This window comes from Zosterops lateralis, assembly GCF_965231275.1.
Source record: "Zosterops lateralis genome assembly, chromosome: 1".
Lineage (NCBI taxonomy): Eukaryota > Metazoa > Chordata > Aves > Passeriformes > Zosteropidae > Zosterops > Zosterops lateralis.
The window spans coordinates 123,945,121-123,972,273 of NC_139762.1; the positions used below are offsets into that span (position 1 = coordinate 123,945,121).

A 27,153-nucleotide genomic window follows, 5' to 3' on the forward strand; every position below is an offset into this window, starting at 1 on the left:
CTTCATACAGGTTTGTGTTATTTTTTATGCTTACAACTACTGAGGCAGTTTCCATGGGCAAAAAAAACACCCACACCTGATCAAGCAATTAAAATTATTGTAAATAAGGTGACAATACAACCTTTCCACAAAAATCTTCTTATTTGGTGAATGAGGTGGCCGGATGGGATCTGCTTGAAAGAGTCCAAAGGGATAAGGCTTTGGAGGGATCCAAGAAAGCTGATTCATATTCAGGCATCACCTCCTCCAAGGTCAACAGAGGTCCATCTTAAGGAGCAGAAAGTCAGGCAAAAATACCAGGAGACCTGCATGGATGAACAAGAAGCTTCTGGCAAAATTAAAAGACAAAAATGAAGTATGTAGAAGGTGAAAGCAGGAACAGGAGACCTGTGAAGGATATAGAGACACTGTTCAAGCAGTCAAGACACAGGAAAGACAAAGACCAACCAGAATTAAATCTGAGGAGGGTATCGAAGGCAACAAGAAGGCTTTCTGTAATTATATGTCACAAAAGGAGACTAGGGAAAATGTGAGACTGCTGCTGCTGAAGGTGGCAGGGGCCCTGGTGACACAGGACATAGAAAAGGCTGAGGTACTGAATACCTTCTTCACCTCAGTCTCTCCTAGGAAAACCGGCCTTCAGCAATCCAAGGACCTGCAGACAGAGGAAACATTTGAAATGGGGAACACGGATGTGATGTGCAAGAGGATCAGGTTACAGAATACTAACTGGACATGGACCCCAGTGGGATGCACCCAAACATGCTGAGGGAGCTGGCTCATGTCATTGCATTTTAATTATCTTTGGCAATCATGATGACTTGGAGAGGTGCATGAAAACTGGAGAAAAGCAAATGTCACTCCTATCTTCCAGAATAACCTGAAGGAGTACTCAAGGAATGTATGTGTTTGAAAGACAAGCTACAGACAACTCTCTTCTCCAGTCTATGACAGCCTTAGCCCTCTAACCTAGAAACAGCACAGTGCTGGTTCTGCTGCTGGGTTGCAAGATTCATTGCTTCCTTTAGAACCTATCCAGACTTCATTTTGCCCTGCTCCCTCTTTTCCTTTGCACTTTGCTGCTGAAAATAAGCTGCAGGTGAGAAATTAGAAAGACCTCTGAATGCTAGTTTGAGTGCCAACCTTCAGGCATCTGCTGGACAAGGCTTGGCTCTCTGCTAGTTGACATGAAACGTAAGTGCAGCCTCAGAAAGTTCATGTTTGTTTGTTTGTTTTTACAGGCTCCCATAATATTTCAGAAAAAATATGGAAAATAAAAATCAATGACTTTTAGGATAATCTGACTTTTGTAGCTCAGCCAACCCCTTAACAGAATTTTGTGGCATAAAGGAAAACCAGAATGTTAGCCTTAGAATTTTGTCCTTGCCAGATTTTAAGGAATAACTACATAAATGTGGAGCAGGTATATGGTTTTCAAAATAGGTGACACAAACCTTTTGTATAATAGAAATAGTCCATCAGTTCAAATTAGAGATTGCTACCAGATCTTATTTTTATTTCATCTTGTGGCAAACTGAATTCCTTAATAGTAATGATCCTTGTTATTATTATCTTACATTATCCTAATAATCCTTAATTACATTAACTGATAATGGGATTTACATGTAATTTCAGTCACATCTGTAAATATGCAGATCTTGACTACTTTGGTCAATAAGCTCTTTAGCAGGAGCTGTTTCAGAAGAATCTATTGTAGCTCTAATATGCTTTCTAGCACCACGACACACACAGGATCCCTGTTTTCTGCCTGAACTTACAGTTCTCTGTTCTTGCCTATCAGTCCTTCCACAAAGGCTGCACTGAAATTCCAGTCGTGTGAGTTACACGAAAGGTCAATCTCATTTATGTAATAGCCAGCTGAGAAGAAGTAGTGCTAAAGTATCTTGCCAGCTTCAGTGCTAGGAAGATCATGTCACTGCAGTTTTGGGCTTTTGAAACAAATCTGTCAGACACATTTTCTACGAAGCAATGTCAAGCCACTCTTTAGCTCCAATGCTTTCTAGTTCAACATATTGCTATGCTCCATGAACACAGGATGAACTGTGAGTCTTTGAGTGAGTATGTACCCAATTAGAAGTAAATTGTCAGCCACACTTCACAGGGACTAATTCCATTTTAAACACCAGGTGTCACTGCAGTATACTCCTTATTCCACACCGAGCTCCCATTAGGTTAAAGCTTTACTTTTAAGTGATGTCAAAGCTCACGGAGAACAAAGATGCTTGTACTTTCTGTTCCCAAGTGTGTGCATGCAGCTATACGATTAGCCAGAATCTGGGCGAATTGTTCAATATTTCAACCAGCCACATTTATAGTTCTGTGTGGTTGGCCTCAAACCTGAAGCTAACCATAGTAATTGAGCTATTTCATGGCTGATAGCAACTGTTCACAATGAAGAATAATTAAAAAAAGAAATCTGTGAAACAGCTATCTTGATAATAATGCTGCATCCATTTTTTTTTTCAGAAGAACAGCCCATGATGGATAATAGTCAGCAGTTACTTAATAAGAAAAATTAAATCAAATTGCATATTTTGCAGCTTCTTGGTTCATGAACAAATGTTCAGTAAAAAGGAATCTTCTTTTACACTTATCAGATCCTGAATGGTTTTGTACATGAAATATTCCTTATTTTTACAAATTCTCTATTTGACCTATAACCTTGTACTTTTTGAGTATTAAAATATACTTACCCAGATTAAACATTAAAAAAACATCACTTTGACAGTGAACAGATACTACTTGTCTGTCTCTGTCTAATTTCTTCAGCCTCCCAGCTTGGTGTAACTAATCCCTGTCTGCACTGTGAATTTTCCAGGAACCTGTTCACTAGTAACTACTTTATACTAAGTGGGAAAGGCTGCTCTTTTCTTATCTGTAATTAAAGATAATGAGGAGGAAGGTGCAAGTCATGGAGAGTGCAAGCCCCAAAAGGTTAGGTACTATTTTAGCCTCATGCTCTAGTGTACAAAGGAGCCTTGATCCAGTAACATGCTTAAAAGATGACATTTCTTTGTGTTAGACTTACATGCAGAATCTGTGTTACATATTCAGCACTGGTCCTAAGTCACCTGCCTCTGAAGTGCTTCAGGATGCTCTTAAAAGTATTTCTACACAAATGAGTCTTGCTACTGACAGAGCAGTGCAGCAAATGGATGGGGAACATTACCTAGAGAGCATCTATAACAAAGGAAAAGGAATCAAATGCCATGGCAATTTCAGAGGATAATCCATAGGGCTGGTAATGGCAACTTTAAAAATGCTGAGGGCTGCACAGCTTTGAAAGGCTCAAACCCAGTATTCTTACCTGTATTAAAGAGCATTCATGGCAGTCCCTGCTTTAGTCAGAGACAACTTAAAATTGGTGCTGTTGTGTGCTTGCTTGAATCTTGACAGGAATGTGGCTTTGGGAGGAGTAAGGTGCTATATATCACAAAGAAGTCTTAGTCGTTCTTGTCAGATAATTAAATCAGCACAATATTCCCAGAACAAACAGAATTCTATAAAATAATGCAAGTTTTAAGACCTGCAGGATGAAGCAATTGCAAGGACTAATAATATATTTGTTGAGAAAACAACAAAAAGAGGCACAGGTAAAAACCAACCAACCACTAAAACAAAAGACAGTTCATTTATTGTGGTTTATTCTGTCTGGCTATTAAATTTAAATGTAGATTTTAATCCAATGAATTTTGCCAGGATTTTTGAATTAAATTCATTGCAATATAACATGTTTCCCATTTGACATCATTTACAAGGATTTCCAATAAATTCAAGAGTTACTTGCAAATATAATAACCAGAGAAAATGGCAGAGCCTCTTTTAAATACTTTCAGAGAATACAGTATCATATGATTTTTTTCTGCATATAAACAAGTAAATATTAGGATACTACTGTACATAAATAAAACCTTCCTTTTTTATTATTGACCTATGTTCGTACTTTTAGATACTGCTTCATATGTTCATGTAGCATTTTCCCCCAGAAATATTTACATAAAACTTGTCTACATTTACAGTAAATAACCATAATTGCCTACTGTGCTTTCAGCAGCCAAAAGCTAAATTTGCTATAGAAATATCTTGATGAATATTCTTGGGACAAAGGTATGACTAAATGACATCAACTTGTGTGTACTATTACAAAATATTGAGAGGAACTTAATGGCATTTGTTAATTTACAAAATGCAATTTCGTGTTGGATCTGAACTGCTCTAACAGTAGGATAAGCCCTGCAATTACAGTTGAACTACAATTTATGGAACATATATTCTGCAAAATTACAGTATTTCAGTGTTTGCAGTGGTGTTGATAAAAGTATTTCGATTTCAAACAGGTAGCAACCCAAATAACCCTTCATGTAGCAAACAAGCCTTAGCTAATGCCATCTCAGAAATCTGCATGCATTGACTCCAGGTGTATATGGCAGAGTCATTGAATCACTGAGCTGTTCTCACTGCCTGTAAAGCTGAACTTCGCAGTATATTCAACTACATTACTACTCTAAGATACCCAGCACAGTTCTAAGCCTCTCTTTTCACAAGCTCATACTGTTCTGAGGATGTTTTGCAGTTCCGTGTCAGTGATCAGAGACACAAATAGTTGTCAAGAAAACACTTTTTGTTACTGGAACACTATGTAAGAGAACTTTGCTCAGAGATATTCTAGTAACACATATTTTTTCCATTATAAAACAATGGATAAAATAAACACAAGTGTCTGTATTTACAAATTCTTATCCACTATGTTCTTAGTATGCAGTGTTCCATATGTAAAGCAATTTTATGCTGAAGCTCATATAGCACCCAATTTTAAGTGACTCTTACTGAGGCATGAATTTAATATTTAGCTATTAGACATAATTACCCAAATAAATGACTATTTTTGTTGTTCTTATGGAAGTCATATCAACTCACTAATATAAAAGAAAGAAAATACATTTCACTGAAAATGAAAATAAAAGTACCTATCAGTAAACCAAACTTCTAAACTCTTAGGGCCCAATCCTGCAGCCTTGGCTCATGCAAAGAATTCTATTTAAATAAAGTAATCCAGTTAGAATTGGGTTTTTTGTTTGTTTGGGTTTTGGTTTTGTTTTTTGCTCAAAACCCTATGTGATGCAAGTCCAGATCTACACATGGTACTTACTTTAGTGCATATATATTTGTCCATGTTGGGTTTCTAATAAAAGAAAAACATGTCATTAGAATTTATTCAGTTCAGTTCTGTTGATATGGAGGCTTGATAAAAGATAGTCCAACTGCATCATGGTTGGGTGGTGATGACTTGCTCCCGCCCCTGTTTATAGGGAATACTGAAAAGAATAAATAATGTTATCCATCTCTTGGGAGACTCTCAGCAACTCGTCCCTTTACTGTAACCTCTTCTACTTTAAAAATCTTTTGAAACAGGTTGTGAGATGGGGGAAGTGCAAATTAAACTTAGCTATTGTTACTTTACCTCCTTCTTCCTAGCTGCTGCAGTGGGCTGTACCTGTTTTACCCTGACAATGAATGCTCTTTTGTGGATCTGAAGGTGGGCTCTTAGCACACTTTCATCTAGAAAGACTGGTCAGACTGGGGAGAAGCAGCTCACATCCCCTTCCTTAAGTTAAAGGCGTTGGGACTGTGAAGCAAAGGGCTGTTTCTAAGTAGTCCTCACCACAGAGATGAGATGAGATGAGATGAGATGAGATGAGATGAGATGAGATGAGATGAGATGAGATGAGATGAGATGAGATGAGATGAGCCCTGCTGTAAATCATGAAGGTGGTACATGCGAAAACACAGGAACCACCAGAGTGGCTCATTTCAAAGACCTGTCTGCTGGTAGGATGTTCTGAGGAGACTTGGTTATGTGACCTTTCTCAGTCTCAGATACAAAAAGCAAATTCCAGTATCCTCAGACAGGTGAGAAAGCAGGTTCTTGTGCTCTTAGATGTCTCTTTAATAACATGTTTCAACACTGTGACAGTTCACATCTTATATGTGTCTTTGAATGTCATGTGAGTGCTTGCAGGCTACAGGGTTTCTTGCCTTGAAAGAAAGACCTCCACAGATGTCCTCCAGAGAGGATGGGATTACCTCAAAACATCTGACTCAAGTCTAGGCTTCTTAATCTCACAGGCACATTGAAAAGGTCCCATTCAGAAGTGTTAATGTGATGGAGTTTCTGTGCCCTCTGTACAACTGTCATATTTCACTGAAGACAAAAGAGACACTCAGATGGTGACAGCTGAACATTGTGGGGAAGAGCGGTTCCATAAATAAGAGGGTAGTCCAAATCCCACCTATGCTGAAAGTTAAAATATGAGTTAAAATTGTTCTCTTTTTAGACATTAAGAATTGAAAACATCAGCACTGCCTCTTTTTTTTTTTTTTTTTTTTTTTTTTTTGTAATAAGATTTGTAAGGTTTAAGCCCCCCTCCCCAGTATAACAAGATTAAAAGGACAAGAGTTGGTTATATTGTTCTGTAGTGAACAGCAGGCATTCTGAAATCTCAAATGAAGCGTTTTGAAATCAAGTGATACTTACATACCTTATAAATAATCTAAGCCGATTGTTGCATTATCATAAACTATAAGAAATAACATAGGTGCTTTCTAAATGAAAAAAAATGCATTTTGTATTTTCTGTACAAACGCATGCTAGTTAAAATTAGCCAATGAATTTGCAGAGACAAAACCCTTGTCAGAATGTGCTATTATAACAATAAACAAACACCACAAATGAAAGCAAATATTTAGGAATGTGCATGGCAAGAGAGCATCACATACAGTAGTTCAAGTGGCTATGCAATAACACTGAGCATCTTTACCTTTACAGAAACATCCATATTTTTAGGCACTTTGCTATCATACTTGTAGTGACTGTCCCTTCAGGCCAGTTTAAAACTGAAGGCCTCCAGAAACAAAACCTTGCAGCTTGTAAAAACAGAACTGTAAGATTTATATTACCCATAGACTGGGCACAGGCCAATGGGTATGTAATGCAAAGATAATCTGTGCATTTCTATGGAAATTGGGATGCCAGAGCTAAAATATATCTACATTGTGTAGATGTTCTTGCTGACCTTTGGATTATATGTAAATTAAGTTTAATCAATTAATCAATGGGAACCTTGTATTACAAATAAGTTGTCGTCTTTCTGCTGTTCAGGAGAAAAGAACAGTGCCTACTGTATGTGATATCCTAATGCACTCCTGGAAAATCACCCATATGCAATTAATTTGTTTAATATATTTTGTAAGCCTGGGATATTTTATGCTGACCAACAAAAGGGGTTCTCTCTCTCCTTGAAGAAAGGGAAGCCTGTATTTTTAGCTCTGTGATATTCCATTAGCAGCATTTATCTTTAACATAGTCCTGAATACATGTTGCTTGCCAGCAAGGGATATATATTATGTATATGTTTTCTTTTCTGAGACTGAGATCTGCTCTGGCAATGACTTCAGCCACCACCATCCCAGAAGAGATGCTACAAATCAATTTCAGCACCAAGGTATGAAATCATATTAACAGTAATTATGTTTCCTGCTCCCAGGAGGAGACCTGCCTTTGAAAGTCTTCAGCACACCACCCAAGGAGCATCTGTCAGGGTAAGCATCTTTCTGCATTCTTCTGTTTTGCAGCAGACTATCACACCAAATTACTTGTGAGGCACATAAAAGCCTTATTCAGGCATACTCCAACCTCAAAAAATAAAACTCATCTGAAATAACTGGTTATTTGCTTAAGAGCAAAAGTCCCTCACTGGAGTGTGGTCCACATTAAAGTGTTTGTTGCAGAAACAGATTTCTTACAGTCACATGGCAAATGTATATGCAGAATTGGAGACAGAAAAGAAGTCCTTGAGCTGGGCTATGATGTTTCCAGTCCCACAGTGCACAGAGGAGAGTCATGTCTCTAGCTGCTTCCCAGCCAAGTCACCTGGCCCGAATGGCTGCTTTTGAACACCTGTGTCCCAGCCTAGGCAGGCCTGTCACACGTGGTGACTCCACTCTGCTGCGGTGAGATGAGCAAGAGACAGGGCAGCCCTGTCAGCTTTTGTACTCAGGAGTAGCACAGTTAACAACACTAAGTTCTGGGAAGCAGACAATACCAGACAGAGCACTCTGTGTCACAGCTTTACACATCAGCTTTCAGAAAGCACATGCAAACCAATTATCCAGCATCTTATAAAAGCACCATTGAAAAGTTGAACAGAGAGCACCGTGTATACGGAATTGTGTTCAAAACCGCGGACAGGAGCTGTTCAGGGAGCCATGGAGAAGCATGCAGCCCAGAAGCATCCCTGCAGGATGGATTCCTTGAAGGCACGATAGATGAGGGCTTGGAGAACAAGGCAGCTGGTCATTAGCCAGTTGAAACTATGAGGATGACCCAACTCTGGGTTACTCATGAGTACAAATCCCCACACCTGCTTATCCCTCACTCCATGGATCCTGCTACATGTAAGCAAGCCTGCAATTTATATTAATAGAAAGACTGAAGCAACAAATTGTTCACAGTTGACGTGAACACCACCTCCCTGAATGCTCACTATTGTAAAACCCAGGTTCTTCAAAAGAAGACTGCTAATTCTTATTGCAAAGCTCAGTCATCATAGCTACATTACTGGGCTTTTTAGTGGATGTTTGTGAGTGACTATTGCTATTGTAGGGCTAACTGAGGTCCAGTACATATGTCTCTATAAAGCATTTCCAACTTGGGACAAGTAAACGTTGGGGTTGTCCCTTTGTACTTTTGAGTTAAACACATACAGTATGGAAAAGAGTATGGAAGTACTAGCTACTTTGTAAAAAAGGCACTATAACTGATCTAACTGTGGTAATTAGGTACATGCCTGTGCTACAGGTATTTGCAAAGAATATATTTCTCTCTGTGACTGAGAAAGTTATTCTACACCCACAGTAGAAAAGGATGACTGGTTTCCATACTGGATTAACACTGGTTTAGGTATGCAGTAAGAACAACTCTCATGGGAGACACAGATTAATGGAAAAGATGTCTGAACTGCATTTTTCATTTTCTACCAGTTCCCAGAGGGAAATCAGAAAGATCTCTTCACTAGTGCAGTTATATACACATTACAGCTTCTCTTGGCCTTACTGACAATTTGATGTGAGATCTTATTGTACAGTTGTGCCAAAAAAGGAGGCAAAGAAATAGACTGTGAAGCTTCCTCAGAAAACATCACCAGGTAACAAATACTTCATTTTGGATGTTGACATTCTACTTAGGGATATGATGAAAGAATTAAAAAGAGCAGTAAAGAGACAAGTAGGAGACACTCCCTTTTCTTTACAGTCAGATTAATCTCTTTGGGGATTACTGCTGGAAAAATCTTTCTATCAAATATATTAATGAAAAGGAAGCATTGGCAACAGCCATAAAGGAACAGGTGTTACTTCTGGGAAGAGGGAACTAAATCAGAACCTTGATTCTTTGTCAAGTAATGTAAATACTCACCATCCTCGGACTGAATTCTAAAACATTTTCCTTTAGCATTAGATTACATAATGGAGATTGCAGGGGAGTTATGGACTCCCCTGTACATCCTTGGTCAGGGGGGTAATTCTTTTTTGCAGCTCTTAAGTGTCCAGTGTGTGTGGGTCTCAAGGCTGAGGGCAGGTACACATCCCAAAATCAGCAATCCGAAATGTGAACTGCTTCTCCATGAGACTGAGGTCTGATGGACCATTAAACAGTTGTGACCAGCCTAAAAGTAGTTTAAACAGGAAGGAATGTGCCACTGCCACAGGACTGCAGACATGGTACCAGCTCCCAGTGCAAGTCTGTATGAGACAAGTTAAAAAGAGAAACCAAAGAAAGAAGAAAGGGGGAGGAAAAATTTTCTTTCACTGTGAAAAGGGAAGTCTAAGAGCTCTCATGAGCTGTTGTCAAAACAGAGAAAAAAAAAGGATGGAAGGATTGTGTCCTGTCCTACAAAGCAACATTTCTGACCTGGACAGTCCTCCACCCACTATCCTTCAACCTGCTGATCTCAATGGGGGTATTTCTAGAGTGATGTTTGCTTTTCTTCTTTTGCACCTTAAAATTTTACAATCAAGAATTCAGTGCTATTCGCTTGCTATCATTGACATTATCTCAAGATATCTTTGAATTGGTCTTGAAATTGAATCTAGTGAACCTGGCAAACCTTGTGTTCCTACTGTTTCTCCAAAAGCAGTCATCCATGTAAAGGGTTAACTACATCTTGAGATGTATTTGGGAATTTCAGGAGTTGAGGTATGCCTGCCACTAAGCTGCAGGAGTCAGACTGAGGACTACATATATAAACTGGTACCCCTGAGCAAGGAACAGACAGCAAACACATAGTTAAAGACTAAAGAAATTCTCTAGACTTAGCATAACAAATCTTCTGAAACATGGTGCATATTATCTTTGGCCTTAAACAGTGGGAAGTAGAAGGAAAGAATGTTCAAAGGTGAACTTCATGAATTCACATTCAAGGAAACAGAAACAAAAATTTTCATAAAGGGAAAACCCCCAGAAACCAAAGCCACAGTCATCCTTAAAATGTACTGAAGTGGAAACAAAGGGTTTGCTGCAGCTGTCAAAGCATGGCAGCATGGTTAAGACCAGGATGGATGTAGAGTGGAGTGGAGACTGCTTCTCCTCCAAGGAAAGTTTCATAGATCAAGCGTGCTGCCCTGTCACACAAGGCCAGGATCCACGAAGTTTGAACCACCCCGTGGGCAGAGGTTGACTGCACAATTGCACTGCTCCTCAGAGCTGTACTACTTACAGGCAAAGCCTGTAAATCAGCACACTTCTTTCAGTTATGAAGCTATTTCTAATAAATGTGTATACCCAGATCTGTTTGCTCTTCATAGTACCAAGTCATGTTGAGCGCTGACCAAGGATCTGAGAAGGACTCAACCTTCAAAACCCAGTACCAACTGAACTGAACGTAAACCTGTTTTGTTTACTACAGAATAAGCCAACCTCAGTTTATGTACTGTTTATTTTGAATGAAAAATAAACTGCTCTTCAAGCACATGCCAGATATTACGTATGTGAATGTTGCCAAGCTTGGACTACAACTTATACTTGTGTCCAAATTACAAGTGTCTGCTTATATACATAGGGATATGTGCACATGCATGTCACACAATGCTAGTTCTTTACTGTTGGACTGTTCTTGTACCATTGTACTATTTATTGTATTATTCTTGAAGAAAAAAAGTACCAATCCCGTACCTGCTTATTTCATCCAAACACTGTACTTTGTTTTTCACAGTAACAGAATAACTCAGCATTTTAGGAAAGCCAGTGGCTTTCAAGCTGCTTGTCAGAGGCCCAAGGTGGTTATGGTTGCCCTCCTGCTCCTTCTAATAGAAGAACAAGGAGGACCAGTGGCTATGCCTGACTAAATCCCATTGTCTCTTTTGCCTCTTTTTTGCCCTTTGGCAGTGTTCTTTTACATAGACTCCATGATTTTAGCTTAAAAACAGCAAGGCATGTTCCATAGCCCTGCTCAAGGAGACAGAAAACGCCAACAAAACAACCCCAAAGCCATTTTCATTTATCTACTTTTGAAATAGGAAAAAAATTTAAAAACAAAACCAAATAAAGCCCAAATAAGGAATGGGATTCCTCCTGTTACAAACCCCAGTAAGTTAATTTACAAAAACTTTGAAGATGAAAAATATGTTGTAAAAAATAAAAATATTATCCACTCAACACAGTACATAATTTTCCTATATAAGAAACTAGACAAACGTATTAAAATATTTAAGTCTTTAAAAGGGGCAAAATTCTGCAAAAAAAATTACCCAACACTACTAAGATTAGACTACACATTATGCCAGTGCATTCATTTGCACAACTTTTTCCAACATGACAATGGTCTGGGGTGTGTATGTGTAGGTGTTTATGTCCATTTGAGGGAAACAGTGCAAGAATGCTAAGGGTGACCATTGCCATTTTAAAGGGATGTTTCACAAATAATCAAACAAAACCCCTACAAATACCAGTACACATTTCAAATACTTCAAGTCACATTCTACAGCCCTTGACATTAAAAAAAAAAAAGAAAATAAAAAAGAAAAAGCCAACAGAATTACTTCAAGTACATTTGGAGTCGGTCCCTTGTGAACTACTGTTGTTTGCACTTTAGTTGCAGTGAATGTGGAGAGAGCTCCCCAAAAGACACAGAAGTGAGTTCATCTTCCCCAGCCCTGCAAAGTATGTCTGAGTTGAGGTACAGTTATCCATGGTTTGCTCAACATTACAGATGAATAAAAAATTATTCTTGAAAAACACTTTGAAGAAAATTACATAAAATAATCTCTTAAAATGAGAAGCTAGTTTTGTGTAAAGGTAGACTTTTTGGTACGTAATCCTATCAGGATGACAAGCATGGCACTCCTTCCCAAATTACGTTTGCCTTGGAGCTAATAACAATAAAGAAACCTTTACGTTGTCCTGGTCATCTTTCTGACCTGACGTACCCTTTCCCATGAACCTTGATCCACCACCCAGAAAAACCAGCAGGTATCACACCCTGGCTTCTTCACAACTTGTGTTCCATACTTAGCTTTGTTCCTCAAAAGGAAAAGCACTTCCCTCTCCATGTTTCACTTGTCCTTTGAAAATAACCGTGGGGAGATCTGCTGCCAGAGTAGTTAAAGTCTGGTGAATTCCCTGTGGTGCTGCAAGTCCCCTATGCTCTCATAGTCATTCTCTCCTGAAAGAGCAGTGTGGTTTGTGTTAGGCATGGACAAGGTCCTGTCTTCTTCTTGGCTCACGGACTGGATAGCTTCATAGTCCGGCTCCAGCTCCCCGTTTGGTCTGTCCGCTGACTGAGGCACAGTGGTAGAATTTAGGGTGTTTTCAAAGTCCTTCACACTTGCATAGAGGCCACTGCAAATAGATGGGGACCTCTGAGATGCAATCTCTTGAATGCAGGTGTAAGGAGAATCCAGTGCCTTGATGGCCTGTCCTGGCTTACTCACCGATGAGTACATGGCTGAGATCTGGGAAAAGGAGACACCTGCTGAGTATGAAGCATGGCATAAAGTTTGTGCTAGTCTGTACCCTTGTACTACAAGGATACTGTTTATTTAGAAAAAGACAGGATCTTCTGATAAAAAGATATCCTTTCTAAAAGGATACAGTGTTTTCCTTGCAAAAAAAAAAAAAAAAATTACAAGTTCTTCCTTTTCTGGCATGCATTTATAAATCAATTTACTTTCAAAAAAGAGAATGCTTTATAAAATAAGTTTATAAATGTAAAACTTCTTTGAATATAAAACCCTGGTGAGAAAATTAGAACTGGGCAAAGGGAATGGCTTTGTGAGCAGGAGCTCTTGCAAGTTTTGCTATGGTCCTGGAGTCAATTTGGACTCATTAGGGAGAGAGGCATCAAAGGGAGGATCAGATTGAACTGCTTTAATGTAGGATAAGGATGCTGTCTGATCCTTAGGGCTTTAAAAATTATTATTGTAACTATTTTTAATTGTAGCGGCTACTTTTCTGCTTTTAGAGACACTGCAATAGAAGAATTGTTTTTATAGGCAGGACTAAATAGGCACCAACACCTGTGAAGACAGTATTAAAAATCTGTAGATAAATTATTCACACCAGATAATAGCAAATAGTGCCAATACTGATATGCAAAGTCTGCTCTATTGATTATACTCTGCCCACAAGAGGAGCTGCTTCTCAGGCATTGAGTATGTGAACTTCAGACTGGAGACTGAAACCTCTCAGGTGTAAACAGCAGAAAGGGAGCCAGCATTTCATTCCTAAGAATTCCCTCTGGTGAGGTGGGAACACTTCAACAAGTGTATGGAAGTGGCCCTTCACAAAAAGGTGAGGAAAAGCCCACATCCACACGTCCCTCTGCTCAGGGATGACCTGGGCTGATGCCAAGCAGAGAAATCAGTCTTAATTGCCTCTCCCAGGCCAAATGGATACTAGCCCTTGCACAAGACAGATGGCTGAATTTCCCTGCACGGCCTCTCTGGTATCCAATATCACAATGCAACATAGCTCTTCTATTACATTTAAAGTCTTTCCCAAGCATGCAAGGCCACTCTGGGTTTGTATCAATCCAGTTAAAAGAGTAGATAGGCACAGAAAATGTCCATTACCATTAGGCAACACAGACTGAAGCAGATGAACCAGACCACTTCTGATAATTCGGGGGGGGGGGGGGTTTGGTTGGTTGGTTGGTTTTTTGTTGTGTCTTTTACTATTATTATTTTTGCGGGGGTGGTTGGTTGGTTGGTTGGTTGGTTAGGGGTTTTTTTGGTTTTGGTTTGGTGGTTTTGGGGCTGGGTGGTTTTTGTTTATTTGTTTGTTTTAGAGGGACATCGACTTGGAGATGACAATACTTCTTACTTTTTACTGATTTCAGCTAACCAAAGAAAAAATGGCTTTTTTGCTCATTTATACTTCAACTCTTCTCAGTATTAGATTACATTAATCCAGTTCAAGATCAGGTTATTCATTAATGTCTGGGAATGCTTCTCCCAGCAGAAGGCATTAGCTCATTTAGCTCATTGCCAAGTTTGTGTTTACTTTTATGTCCAGAGAACATATTTATAAATGGCATGAGTGTACTGGAGATGATCACAAACAGCCTTATTTATGTTTCACTTTTCTCTTTGTTTAACTTTCCTCCATTTATCTGACCAACAGACATTTTAAAGAACAGTTTATATTCCATTGCTTTCATTGTGCTTCAGTTTACTTCCCAGAGCCCCAAACATTTTGCATGGGGAAGGTGGAGCATATGTTTGAAAAGGCTGCTGGTTATTCTTCTTGGGAAGGTCTTGTCATCCAAATCAAGAAACTACCCTAACAATCAACTTAATTGTGGCCTCCTATTATTTTCTGACACCATTTTTAACCTATGGGTCTAATACTGTTAGAACACATGTTAGAACAGTTCTGATTTTAGGAACATGGCAATGGAAATTCTGTGCAAAGATTTTGGGCTTTCATTTTCCCTTCACACAAGTTTCATCCTTCTTAGATGCTGCTTAATCATGCAGAGCTTATGCTAATTTCTGCCTAAAAATTGGTCTCTAGTTAGTTACTGAATTTCACGCAAGAAACCTACCTCATCTTCTGTAAGAGATGGATCTTCCTCTCGAGATTTGTAAGATACTGAACTAAGCCTCTGTAAAAAAGGAAGAAAGAAAGAAAATAAAAGGCTCATTACCCATCAACAATGTGAAATCTGTAACAAAACCCTCCCATTATAATCAATACATTATATTTTATGGTCATTTGCTCTCAAGTGCCATTATACGTAGCTAATATCCCCACTATTCAGAGTACTTCTCTGGAGATAACAGCTCTGAGGTTAGTAAAGTTTTTTGGTGTATCTGCTCTTGTCCTCACCTGAAAAGGGTAAAAATAATACAATGGTTAAAACAAGCTCTGCACCACTGTATCTCTGCCTTTACACTTCTTATGAAGTGCCTGCAGAGGTTTCTGAACAATTAGAAGTCAGCTGTTGTGATACACCAGCTGCCCCTTCACAGGATTTTCAGATTTGTTTTTAGACAACAAAAGAACAACACTCAGCTGACACCTTCTGGATGATTGTTGTCCTTTATTCTGTAGATCCTGGACAGGAGAGCTGTGTCCTCCACCCCTGGAATGCAGTCCCTGTGCAAAGGTGCTCAGCAGACTCACAACCACTGAGTGGCCTCACAACCACTCAGACCTGCTGCAACCCACCCTGAGCTGGGGCCAGGTCACACAGCAGAGTCACTGAAGGATGGAGGGCTTGGTTTGGTATCAAGTCTAATTTCACACATCTAACATGCTCTGTGTAAAACAGGTCATGAAGCCTCGGGGGAAAAGCATTTTGCTCTAATGAAAAATGCCTTTAGACCTTTACAACAACGAAGACCCTGCTGCTACACAGCAGCTGTGGGGTGCCTCCTTCTTGGGGCAAGAAGGCTTTGCTGGATTCCTGCTTCACAGTGATTCAGAGAGAGCCTTCCAGCACTGTAAAAGGCTCTATTTTGGACTTTAACACAACTTCTCCAACTAAAATACTTCATACCACTTCCAGTGCAAGCCAACATGGAGGACTAGAGCTATTTTTAGCACAGTCAATAAAATACGACTTCCAGGCACACAGAACTTGTTGTTTTGTTTTGGTTTGTCTTTTCTTCTCAGAGGTTTATTGTGATAGATTCTTTCCTCATTCCATTTTCTTTTGTTTTTACTTCTGGTAAATACCAAACTTCAAGTTCCCAGGCACTTCTGACAGACCCTGGCCCAAAGCACACTAAAGTTCTGCCTGTTGCTCCTGAAGACCTTCCCTCACACTGACAAACTCCCTCACTTCTTTCTCACAGACTGGAGAGCAGCGCTCTTTAACCTGTGGCTTGTTTACTAAAAAAAAAAAAAAAAAAAAAAAAAAAAAAGGAAAAGTCCAAATATGTTTTGGCTTTGTATTAGATCTGCTTCACTACAGTAACTTAGTTTAGTCTTTCCTATCTGCAACACTATTTTTTGTGCTGGGGAGTATGCTACTAATTTCATCCTCACACATTAAAACAAGCCTGTGCTCATAAAATTCTTCAGTGATTTTTCTGTCATCATTGTGTCTATAAGCACCATGTGTCAGGATCCCCTTTACAGTTTCCCACTCAAGTACTGATAAATACTTATTAGGGTGTTTTCCATCCTGGGCCATTCCCCTGGATATAGCATTCTTTCTTCTAAATTTGAAGCTTGTGACACATCAATTTTGGAGGATATTGTTATGGTGGAAACTTAAAAAAATCCCACTTGCTCTTAAACATTTTGTACCTAGCAACATTTTAAACTATGCTGAAACCTCAACAGTAGCAACACAAACAACATGTGTCCTTATTTGCCTTCCACTTTCCTTTCGTTCCTTGACAGCACTTGATCTTTTGCTTTTTCTTTTGCTTTTTGGCTCAGCTGCTGCTCCTGACTTGGGCACAAGAACAAGAAGAACATTCTTCTCTCATGCATTTGAAAGAGATGCTTTGCCCATCCTCAGGCTGTGCAAGGCTGAAATCAGATGGCAGCAGCCAGATGGACACACAGAGAGCATTTCTACTGGTGCTCACTCTGGAAAGACCTGGGTGAAAAAGGAGATTGATACTTCCTTTTTAAATAAAAGAAAGAACTAAAGAAATCTATTCTGCCTTTCCAGGATTATTAGAAGAACTATGCTCAAGGTTTTGCAGGTGACAGTGGCCTGTAAGAGGCTTTGTGCTATTAAAAGTGTCTTTCTTCACCAAGCCTTTCCAAAGGACTTGGCTGGGCCACAGCCACAAACCAGTGTAGGTAAACTTTCATTCATTATTCATTTAAGAGCACACCTGGCTCTTAAAAGGATGCTTTGTTGTTTTCATGCTGTTATATACAGGATACATATTTGGTCTCTGGTTTGGTCCACCTAGATTGGTGTGCTTCAGGGACTGGCATTGCATGGGGGTCACCCAGGCTGCCCTCTTTTAGATGGTGAGACTGAAACAGCTTGGACAGTCTGTTCTCTCTGTTGGCAGGTTACATAGGTGCCTCCCTGCCTGTCCCTTCTTTGTGCCCTCATTACAGTGAGGGACACTTGCATGACGTACACACACAACCTCTGTCTTCATCAGGGCCAGGGCAGAAGGTTGAAGAGTTTGGGATACAGATGTCATGCTAAAAAAGCAGCTAAGTAGACTCATAGAAGAGGAAGCAAAACCAGAAATACTTATGGGGTCTAACTAAAAGAGTTATCAGTGTAACATTCATTTCCATTAACACCTTGGTTTCAGTTGCCACATTGAAAAAAACGAGGCATTGCTCTTGCATTGCTCGAAGCAGCAAAATAAAGGGAAAAATTATCATCATCACAACAGAAAAACAATCCCACAGCCACCTCCCCCCACAATGCCAACAATAATGACATTTATATATTCCATCAATTACCATCTCCAGCTCTGCTGCAGCTGTAGATCTCAAGGACAGGACAGGCACACACCTCGATGCATAATGCATGTACCCAGCAGCGAGCACAGAACGATCTGATGCTGTCCAAGATTTAACTCGGGGTGCCTTCAGCTCTGAATAAATTTTAATTAGACAAACACCTTTTTTCTGGCACTTAGGGGACTACATGTGTCATCTCTTGATTAATCCTTCAAAACCTGAACCATTTTAATCAATTCCCACTCCTTGCAGTTACTGACACTGCGTACACGGTGCGCTGGGGAGGTACAGAGCAGCAAAGGCTTTTCTTTTGTATTGGTGCCTAGGAAATACAATTACTTTTTGCTAGTCTTTTCACATCTGGTAGGAAAAATGTCACTGTTATGCAAAGCTGTTTATCTAAAAGTTTAATTAGAAATTACTTATGGCTGGAATGTGGGGGGGGTGGGAAATGTTGCTGGATTGTTGTTGACAATCACATCTTAATTTTTTACTTAACGAGCTCATTATTTGTAAAAATGTGCACTGAACAGTCTAGCGAAATTATTTTTATACTGCAAGAAGTCTTCAGTTTATTCATTTGGACTCTATTGTGCTTCACAAGTTACATGGTTAGTTATTTATTTAACAAGATAATTCTTCTGCCTTCTTCCTGGATTACTGAAATTCTTCAAATAAGAGAACAACCAGAAACAACTAACAATATTTCAGCTCTGCTGTGATTTTTCACATAAATGTTTACATTAAAAAGCCACATTACATCTTAAGAATTGTTTTGAATTTTTCATCAATACCTACCTAATATTATTTGATGACTGAGATACCAAAAATCTGCTAAACCTACAGTTCATTCATTCACAATTAATAAGAAGACAGCTAAACATCCTGAAAAATGCAAACTCAACAATTTATGAAAAGTCTCTGCTATGTTCTAAAAGCATCCTTAAAATTACTTCTGATAAAAAAACTACAAATGGGAAAATAAACTGTTGAAAATATCATAATTCTGTTTTTCAAGAGATTCACCACAACTCATTCCTAGGGAACAAGCATAAGCTGCTGAGAAAACTTAACTTGGGCTGTGATTTCAGCACTTAGAAATTCCTTACACCCTGTTTATATGTGACATACAGAACTAGACAAATATAAAAGTGTACAGCTGCAATCTCGCTCTCTTTCTACCCCTCTCTCCTACAGCAAAAGACAAAGTGAGTCACTTTGAGTAGATGCCCAACTTGATTTGCACAGCTAAGTCAAGGTGGCCCAATGAATGAGGCACATCTAAATTAAGGACATCCACCAAGGATGCCCCCCTCTCCTTTTTGTAAGTTTCAGTGTCATTAGAAAAAATAGAAGAGAGGGCTTCAGAACAAGATATAGATGCTGACAGAGATACTGGATGCCCTTTGTAATAGCTTCCACAAGTACAATACCATCAAACAAAGGAGCAGAGGCCTCCTATGCAATTCCTGGATAATATTTGGGAAAAGCCTTATGTAGTGCATAGCTGCAACAATCAAAAATACAGGCGGCAACAGAATGAGCATATGCCTCTAATGCAAAGATTATACTATACATTTATCATATTTCCATTTACAGTCTTGCTTTATCTTGAGTGTTTTGTTTTGTTTTTTTCTTGCTACTGAAAAATAAAATCCTCTCCCACCCATATGTTCTCTATCATTATTTGGCTGTTTGATGAGGACAAATATTTGCAGCATTTACCTTTTCTGGTTTACTCGCTCCTTCTGTCACTTCTTCTTCCACTTCTTTTTCTTGCACATTCTCATTTTCATCAAGAAGTTTCATGGGTACTGGAGGGGGAAGCTCATCCTCTACATCTGGTGTGTTGTCAAGAGGACTTTCTGAATTTGCACTTTGGCGACTCTTCTTATTTCTGTCAACAGATGCATATTCTGCTGACTCAATTCTGCACTCAGGAATCTGATTCTGACCTTGAGAAACTGTCAGTGATTTTCTGTTAGAGTTCCCTTCCATGCTGACTGCTGCTCCAACATCTTTAATTTCCTTCACAGTTTCATACAAGCAGTCTTCAACTATGTTCTCCTGAGAGGAGCTGTCTTTCAAGACTTCATAAGGCCCTTCCATTCCAAGACCTTGATCGTTTTCTGCATTTCTAGATGAGATTATAGTTTCCATGGGGTTGTTAGGGGGAATACTGGGCAGTTCCCGGCTCTGGTGACATTTTATAGACTTTCCAAGACTATCCTGTTGATCTAGTAGATCAGGTGTCTGTACTTCTTCATAAGGCTGGATACAGGCAGCTGTACTGTCCTCAGAAAGAACTAAAGAAAATTACAGAGAAGTATTACAAACAAAGGCATAACTAAAAGGTATGATTTGGTACTCATTACATCACTTTGTTTTTGTGGCATGCTGGAAAAGATAAATGATACTAATGCCTGGAAATGCCTAGTGATTAGCATGCTTTTTGCTTATCAAAAGGTTGCAGTTACAGACATTTCTTCAAAAATATCTTTCTCACAACATCTAAAATAGTCTATACACCCCCAAATCACATTATATGGCAATAGCATTCACTGTCAGAACAGGGGGTGGGAGGTTAGCTGTGCATAAATATTCAGCTGCCTTGTACTCAGTTTCACTGAATGATTACAGAGTGCTCAGTAGTCTCAGATGGGAAACAGGTGGGAGGCCTCAAACCAAGTGCCTTAAAAAAATCCTCATTAGATTTTCCTCTTTGCATTTCCCCAATCTTTGGAACCAAAAGGAAAGCGTTCCTTCTTCCTCCCTACCACCCCTCAGCTTGTTTAACATGCTGGCCAAATTCTTGTTGGAATTGCACTTCTCTCAGCCCTCCCTGCACGCTACAGCAGAAGCTCCTCACCAAAGGCTGAGCCATACTTCTCTTAGTCTCGCAGCACATAATGTAGGTTGACAACCTACTAACGAGCTGGCCATATGCACAAGAGAGAAGACTAGACTTCAGAAGGTAGTGTTAGGCAGAACATGTTGTTTTAGGTCCCAGAAGTGGGCCATATGTCATTGTCACTAGAGGGTATTAGGGACTGAAATGTATGGGGCTTCTCGTCTTACACCACACATGTGACATTTGTGTGTGTTCATGGGCATATACAAGCATGTTTCAAGCATGGCAGGTAACTTTACCTCACACTATTTCTTTAAAAAATCACTTCTGAACAGCTTTACTTTTCCTAGTACAGTTCCTAAGGGACTCTCTCAACAAAAAAAGCCCCATTCTTCTGTGTCCTTCAGTGTGTTTGACATGGTGACAGAAGTGTTGCCAAAGCAATCAATGCCCTTGATTTGGTGGTTGCCATGGACATTGCTTTCTCTTGTGTTCAGGGCATGTAGACACAGTCAGCACCTGCAGGGAGCCATACCCTGACTGCAAAACTCAGGACAGAACTGAAAGTGTAAGATGGTAGTCACTGAATGGGAGATGGGAGTTTTGCCTTTCTGGTCCTCGGTTCTAGCGTTTGCTGTGCTGTGCTAAGCACCCTTACAGAACCCAGAAAGCACACACCCCATTTAGACTAAAGGGGATAACCAAAAACAATGAGACCTCAAGTTTCTGTGCTTCTGTGGTTATGGGTGGTAGCACAGAAGGGGTTGGTGTAGCTGAAGGGTTGGCATAAAATAAGACAATGCTGGCTGGTTGGGTAAAGAAAAAAAACACAGCATTTGATGGTTCTGCTTCCATAGCCCTGCCCCTGCTCAAAAAGCTAGCAGAAACAGTAATAAAAAGAACTATTAACAAGAATTGCATAAAGTATAAGTGAGAAATTAAAGCACAGTGGTTCCTGTTATTCAGAAGGGCTATTATGCAGAGTGTAAGCTGAGTATAATATCAGACAGTCTGAAAACTGTCTGCTGGTTGATAGCAGCAGCTCTGACAGCTGCACATGTGGTGACTCATGGCAGAGAGAAATACTTCCATTCTGCAGGGCTTTGCTTGGCACATCAAGCCCCTCAGAGAACCACACACCTACATACACAACAAGCCAATGGATGGGAACAGCAATTAGCTACAAAAACAAAGTTTAAAAATTACTTTGGATACTTGTCTCTAAAGGGTAAAGTCTGAATAGCTTAGCCTCTGGATGCAAGAGATGAGGAGAGAGCTGTAAACTGGAGTGCAGCCCCTGGTGTTGGTGTTAGTGTGAAGACAACGGTTGGCTCCCAGTGGCTCTGAGCTGAGAGTGAGTTTATTTTTAGGTGCAGCTGAGTAAAATATTTTCCAGTGATACTTCAGGATGAATCATTTTGAGTGTTCAGCAAAGCAAAGACTAAGGAAAAAAAAGGAGGCCTATTTATGTAGCCTGTTTTCTAAAATATAAAAATATAAGTGACAGCACAGCACAGGACTGTGATCCAAAGCTGTAATCCCTGGAGGAGGACCTGAAGTATTTCCACAGCCTCCTGGAGCACTTTTGAAACTCTAAGGGCAACTTCATCTTCTGGTTTTATCCCAGTTCCACAGCTTACCAAGATTAGAGAAGGTCCAATTCTCTGCCTGATGACCTGGTCAGGTAGGTATGGCTTGGTGACCCAGCCCTGGTGGTCCAGAAGAGGACCTCAGCACCTCCCAGTGTTGGCTGGTGTGGAGGACTGGGAGCAGGGGCATAGGGCTGTGCCAGAGCATGCAAAGTAGCGGAGATGCAGCCTAAAGCACCCCAATCTCCATGAGATTATCATCTCCACTGACTTCCCAGCAAGGCAAACTACTTCATGGCATTGTTTAACTTGGTTGTAAGTTCTGTGTGGTCGGTGTCACACCTGCAGAGGTGTGCAGAGTGTTCAGACAAATGGCTTGCCTGTGTGCTTGGAAAGCTGATGGATAGAAATCTGAAACCTGAGGGATCACCAGCATGCAGCGGAGGCAGGAGCTGTGAGTGCTGGGGCGGCCACTACTCACCCTCACCGTTGCTGAGTGCCCCATTCTGTTCACTATTTGGGGGAGGCTCCGTAGCTGAACTTGTGATGGAGTGGCTGAAGACCTCCTTCTCGGAAGGCTGCAACACAAATCAGTGACTGCTGGATCAGAATAAATGTTCACGTGAATACACATGCAAACAATTTCATTCTCATCTCCAGAGCTCTCACCCACAGGTATTACTGGCAGGAGAACCAAACCATGCCAACTAGATTCAGAGATTTCAGTGCATCTGTATTTACAGATGTTAAAAAGAAATAAATGGAAAGATGTCCAGAGTGATGTCCTTTTCAAGCTTTATGGCAATAGACATTACTATGGCTTTAACCCATGAGAAGACAGCAGCTGACAAAGGGTACACTGCCCTTGGGCTGCAAATGGAGTGAAGGAAAGGCTGGAGCACAGCAATGGCAGAAAGGGCACTGAGAAAGTGCAGATTATCAGGATCTATACAAGTTTTCCTCCTCTTCCTATTCTGCAACTTTTAAAGTTTCCCATGCTCAACCATCTCGAAATTCCTAAGCTATTTTCTAATCTGTTGTATTTTGCAAGGAGCTTGGTACAAACCAACCACAAGACAGACACAAGCTGCAAGAAATAAATACTTACCACATTCATCAGATTTTCATGATCTCCATTCTGATTTTTGGCCTTCTTTTCCCTTAATGAAAAAGGCACATGAATTTTTACTACAAATTATGCTAATATACAAATGCCAATCATTCACAGACCTTACACTCCTGCAGGGAACAGAATTATGATTCACAATAATATTGAAAATGGAATAACTGAAAATTATTACAGGAATTGGTATTACCTCTGTGTAAAAACACCATTGAGGCAGAATGGTGATAAACATAACTGAAGAGGCACAACAAACACAAAAACCACTTCTTTCTCACTCAGTGTAAGATCACAGTGAGAAGTGAGTGATGATAACTACAATATAATGAAAATAATTATGCAGAGATAGGACATGAGGGAATGGGAGTAAGTTTAGATAAAATATTAGGCAAAAATTCTTTACTGTGAGGATGGTGAGACAGTGGAACAAGCTGCTCCGAGAAGCAACTACTTGTGGATGTCACATCCCTGGCAATGTTCAAGACCAGGCTGGATGGGGCTCTGAGCAACCTGCTCTAGTGAAATGTGTCCCAGTCCATGGCAGGGAACTACATGATCTTTAAAGTCCCTTCCAACCCAGGCCATTCTATGATTCTATAATAGCAGCAGGGGTCTACATTTTTAAAGGAATCTCACTTCCCTGGGTCCTTCATAGGAGTCTGAGTATGGATCACATTTCCAGTTTTTACCATTTGGGAAAGACAGCTCTTACTCAGAAATACTGCAATAAAGTATGAGCTTAAAATAATGTTAGTCCTTATCCTAGATGAAAAGTCATATAAAAAGGTGAGAAAATATTGACAATGTAAAATTTTGCTTCTTCTAAAGTCTGCAGTGAACTGCACTTCCACATTAGCAACTGTTAGAATTCTACCTAGTTGGGAAATAACAAAACACCAATGCAGAGCAGAGAAAGTTAAAAGCTGTACTTCCCCTCTGGAAGTTTTTCTGACTCTGATATTTTAGAAAGAGCAATTTTTTTTTCCGTTTTCCATGTCCTCATCCATTTTTGCAGAGTATGCCAGGAAGAAATTCTGCACAATTGCATTTATGCATAAACAACCTGCCCTACAGAATGACCTGAAACAAATGATATTATGTCCAAAGTAGCAACACAAGAATTGATTAAAAAGTATTTCAGGCAATATATATCTGTAACTGCAAAGATTACTCAGTGGTTTGACCCATCTTTCTAGGGACTGGTATGTTACAAAACAAAACATACAATTATAGAATCATTTGGGTTGGAAAAGGCCTTAAAGATGATACACAGTACCTAAATGCAATGTTTGTGGGCTAAAGAATATTTAAAATAGCCTTTCTACTTCTAAATAAATAAATAAATAAATAAATAAATCTACTATTTTTACACAGATATCACAGGAAACTGTGACAATACTTATAGTTTACAAAAGTGTTTCTCCTGAATCACATGAAATTACATGTTCTAACTTAGGCTTTTTAGGATTTCAACCAATTTCAGGATGTGTTTTTGTCCACAACTGTTTTTTTGCATGGTGGGCATTAGATAAATCCTGCTGAAAAACAGAGCTTTCCTCTGTAGACACATCTTGTGCCAATACAGTGCATTTTATGGCTGCACAATTTCCTCAATGTTCTCAAAGCTGAAGGGGTGAAAGCTCCTTATACGAGCTTTATAGATTTTGCTGCCATACTGGATTTTTCCCCCCCATATAGTTGGCTGATTTAGCTGTGTTTGCAGAACATAGCAATATGGACCACAGCAGTCCCACTCCTCACAGCAAAGGGTCTGACTAGTCTGGCCTGTGGAAGGGCACCATGCAGGCTGCCCAGCTTCCCTGTGCAGTCAGCAGGGCTCAGCTTACATGTCATGAAGGAGCCTTGAAACGTGCATAAACAAAGCCCATAGAAGTACCTGTATTGGTGAAATTGAATCCTCTTATGGAGAAAGTAAGGATAAGGGATAAGGCATTAATCAGTACCACTATTTGATCCTTAGTCATTTTTGCTTGAAAGGCAGGATCAATACTATATTCCCTATACTTCAGGAATGGCCACGGCAAAGCTGAAGTACATAATAACTTCCCTTTGCTTTTTACCTATTCTTCTTTTTGTCCTGTTTAGCCCACCTAATGTTCTTAGTTTCAGCTTAGGGATATGATCTGCTAACATTCAGTGTCTACCTGTGCTCCAGGCTTCTGCTTAGGGGAAACCACCAAATGAGCACAATTGTGTATTTCCTTCACAGCAAAAGAAAAAAATAATTAGATTTTAGAATGAATAGAACTGTTCAAATCTGAATCTTGTTCTGAAAACTGTACCTTTATTTTATTTCTGTACCTCAGTCCTCAGTATTTCCTGCTAACTATTTATACATGAAGCTATGTCCAAAGTGAATCAAGAACCATGAAGCCCTTACCCATTGCAGCTGGAGCAAAGGAAGATGAGGAAGGTGAGGAACAAGAGTGTCGTCATGGCTGCCAGACTTCCCCACAGGATTACGTGGATCTGTCCACTGCCTAAAAAAACACCCTCTAGCCCCATGGTACAAGCAGGAGCTGGTATCACTTGGGGTTGAAGAAGTCACTCCTTGAAGAAGACTGACATCTGTGCTTCATGCACCTTCTGTTTCTGCAGAAGGAAGAACACCATCAGCGGTTAAGAGAAATTTTGAAGATAATGAATCTGACAGCTACAAGTCCGGCAGCAGAGATTTTTAAATGCAGATCTTACAAAAACCAGTTTCAAGTACAACCCAGCCAGCCAAAGAGATTTTCAGCTACATTTCTGACAGTAACACAGAACAGATCTGTCAAATATTAACACAAGCTGTTACCTATCTACAATCTCAACATGAGTAAAAGGTAGTACATCATCTCTGTACTTGTATTTTCAGAAAAAGATTTATAAATCTACTCTGAGGGACAGAGTAATCTATTTTGCAGTTATATTTGTAAATTTCATTGAAAAGAGAGCTTTCAAAACCAGCTACAACTTCTGCAAAGTTAACAAGCCAAAAAAAGAGCTGCAGCAAGTGTTCACCTCCTTCTCTCTCTGTCTCTCCTGCCTGCATGTGATTTGAGGTTTAAAGTGCAGTGACGAATAAGCTGGGCAAGTCTTTGAAAGGAACATCACAAAAACCTTTCTCGCAGCACATAAGATCCAGTCTCATTTCTGTGTGATATGCTTATTTTCTTAATAGTATATCTGGAGAGTAACAATACTGAACTTTCTTTTTTAGCTTCTCTTACCTGAGTCTAAGAAAACAACAGAGCAAAGTAAACAGGGTGTTTTTTTAAGAACTTGAATAAACACAACTTTTGCTTCAGCACAGCAGCCCATGGGGAATATTCCTGGGTAAACCCTATTTGTGACATATAACTTTTGGTATACAATAAATTCTAAAATTCTGTACATATATTTAATGCAATCATTGTTGACATGGGAAAATTATAAAAAAAAATATTCATTCTTCACTGCTGAAGGTATCAATTACTCCAGAATTTGGGAACAGGTTATGAAAAGCCTATTTACAGGCTTTCAGCCTGACTTGATTGATAAAAACTGAAATAGAATACAATGGCTAAGAAATGAGCGGATATATTTTGGGAATGAAAAAGTAGCACCAAATATAAGACTG

The 27,153-nt window shown here is 39.6% G+C and overlaps 1 protein-coding gene across 3 annotated transcripts; it reads right to left on the reverse strand.

Moving 5' to 3' along the window:
* Window positions 1–10,994: 10,994 nt before the first annotated feature.
* On the reverse strand, window positions 10,995–26,575 carry PAG1 (phosphoprotein membrane anchor with glycosphingolipid microdomains 1). Of its 3 annotated transcripts, none has more exons than XM_083864957.1 (7): window positions 26,556–26,575; window positions 25,933–26,144; window positions 23,517–23,568; window positions 22,890–22,986; window positions 19,694–20,274; window positions 15,120–15,179; window positions 10,995–13,026 (listed from the first exon to the last, which is right to left on the reverse strand). In XM_083864957.1, the coding sequence occupies exons 2-7, from the start codon at window positions 26,055–26,057 to the stop codon at window positions 12,676–12,678; spliced, it is 1,266 nt and encodes a 421-aa protein (XP_083721083.1). In that variant the 5' UTR covers window positions 26,058–26,144; window positions 26,556–26,575; the 3' UTR covers window positions 10,995–12,675. The 3 variants fall into 3 exon arrangements, with proteins under 3 accessions (XP_083721083.1, XP_083721082.1, XP_083721081.1); XM_083864956.1 differs by lacking the exon at window positions 26,556–26,575 and adding an exon at window positions 26,247–26,312; XM_083864955.1 differs by lacking the exon at window positions 26,556–26,575 and having other exon boundaries at window positions 25,933–26,290.
* Window positions 26,576–27,153: the final 578 nt, after the last annotated feature.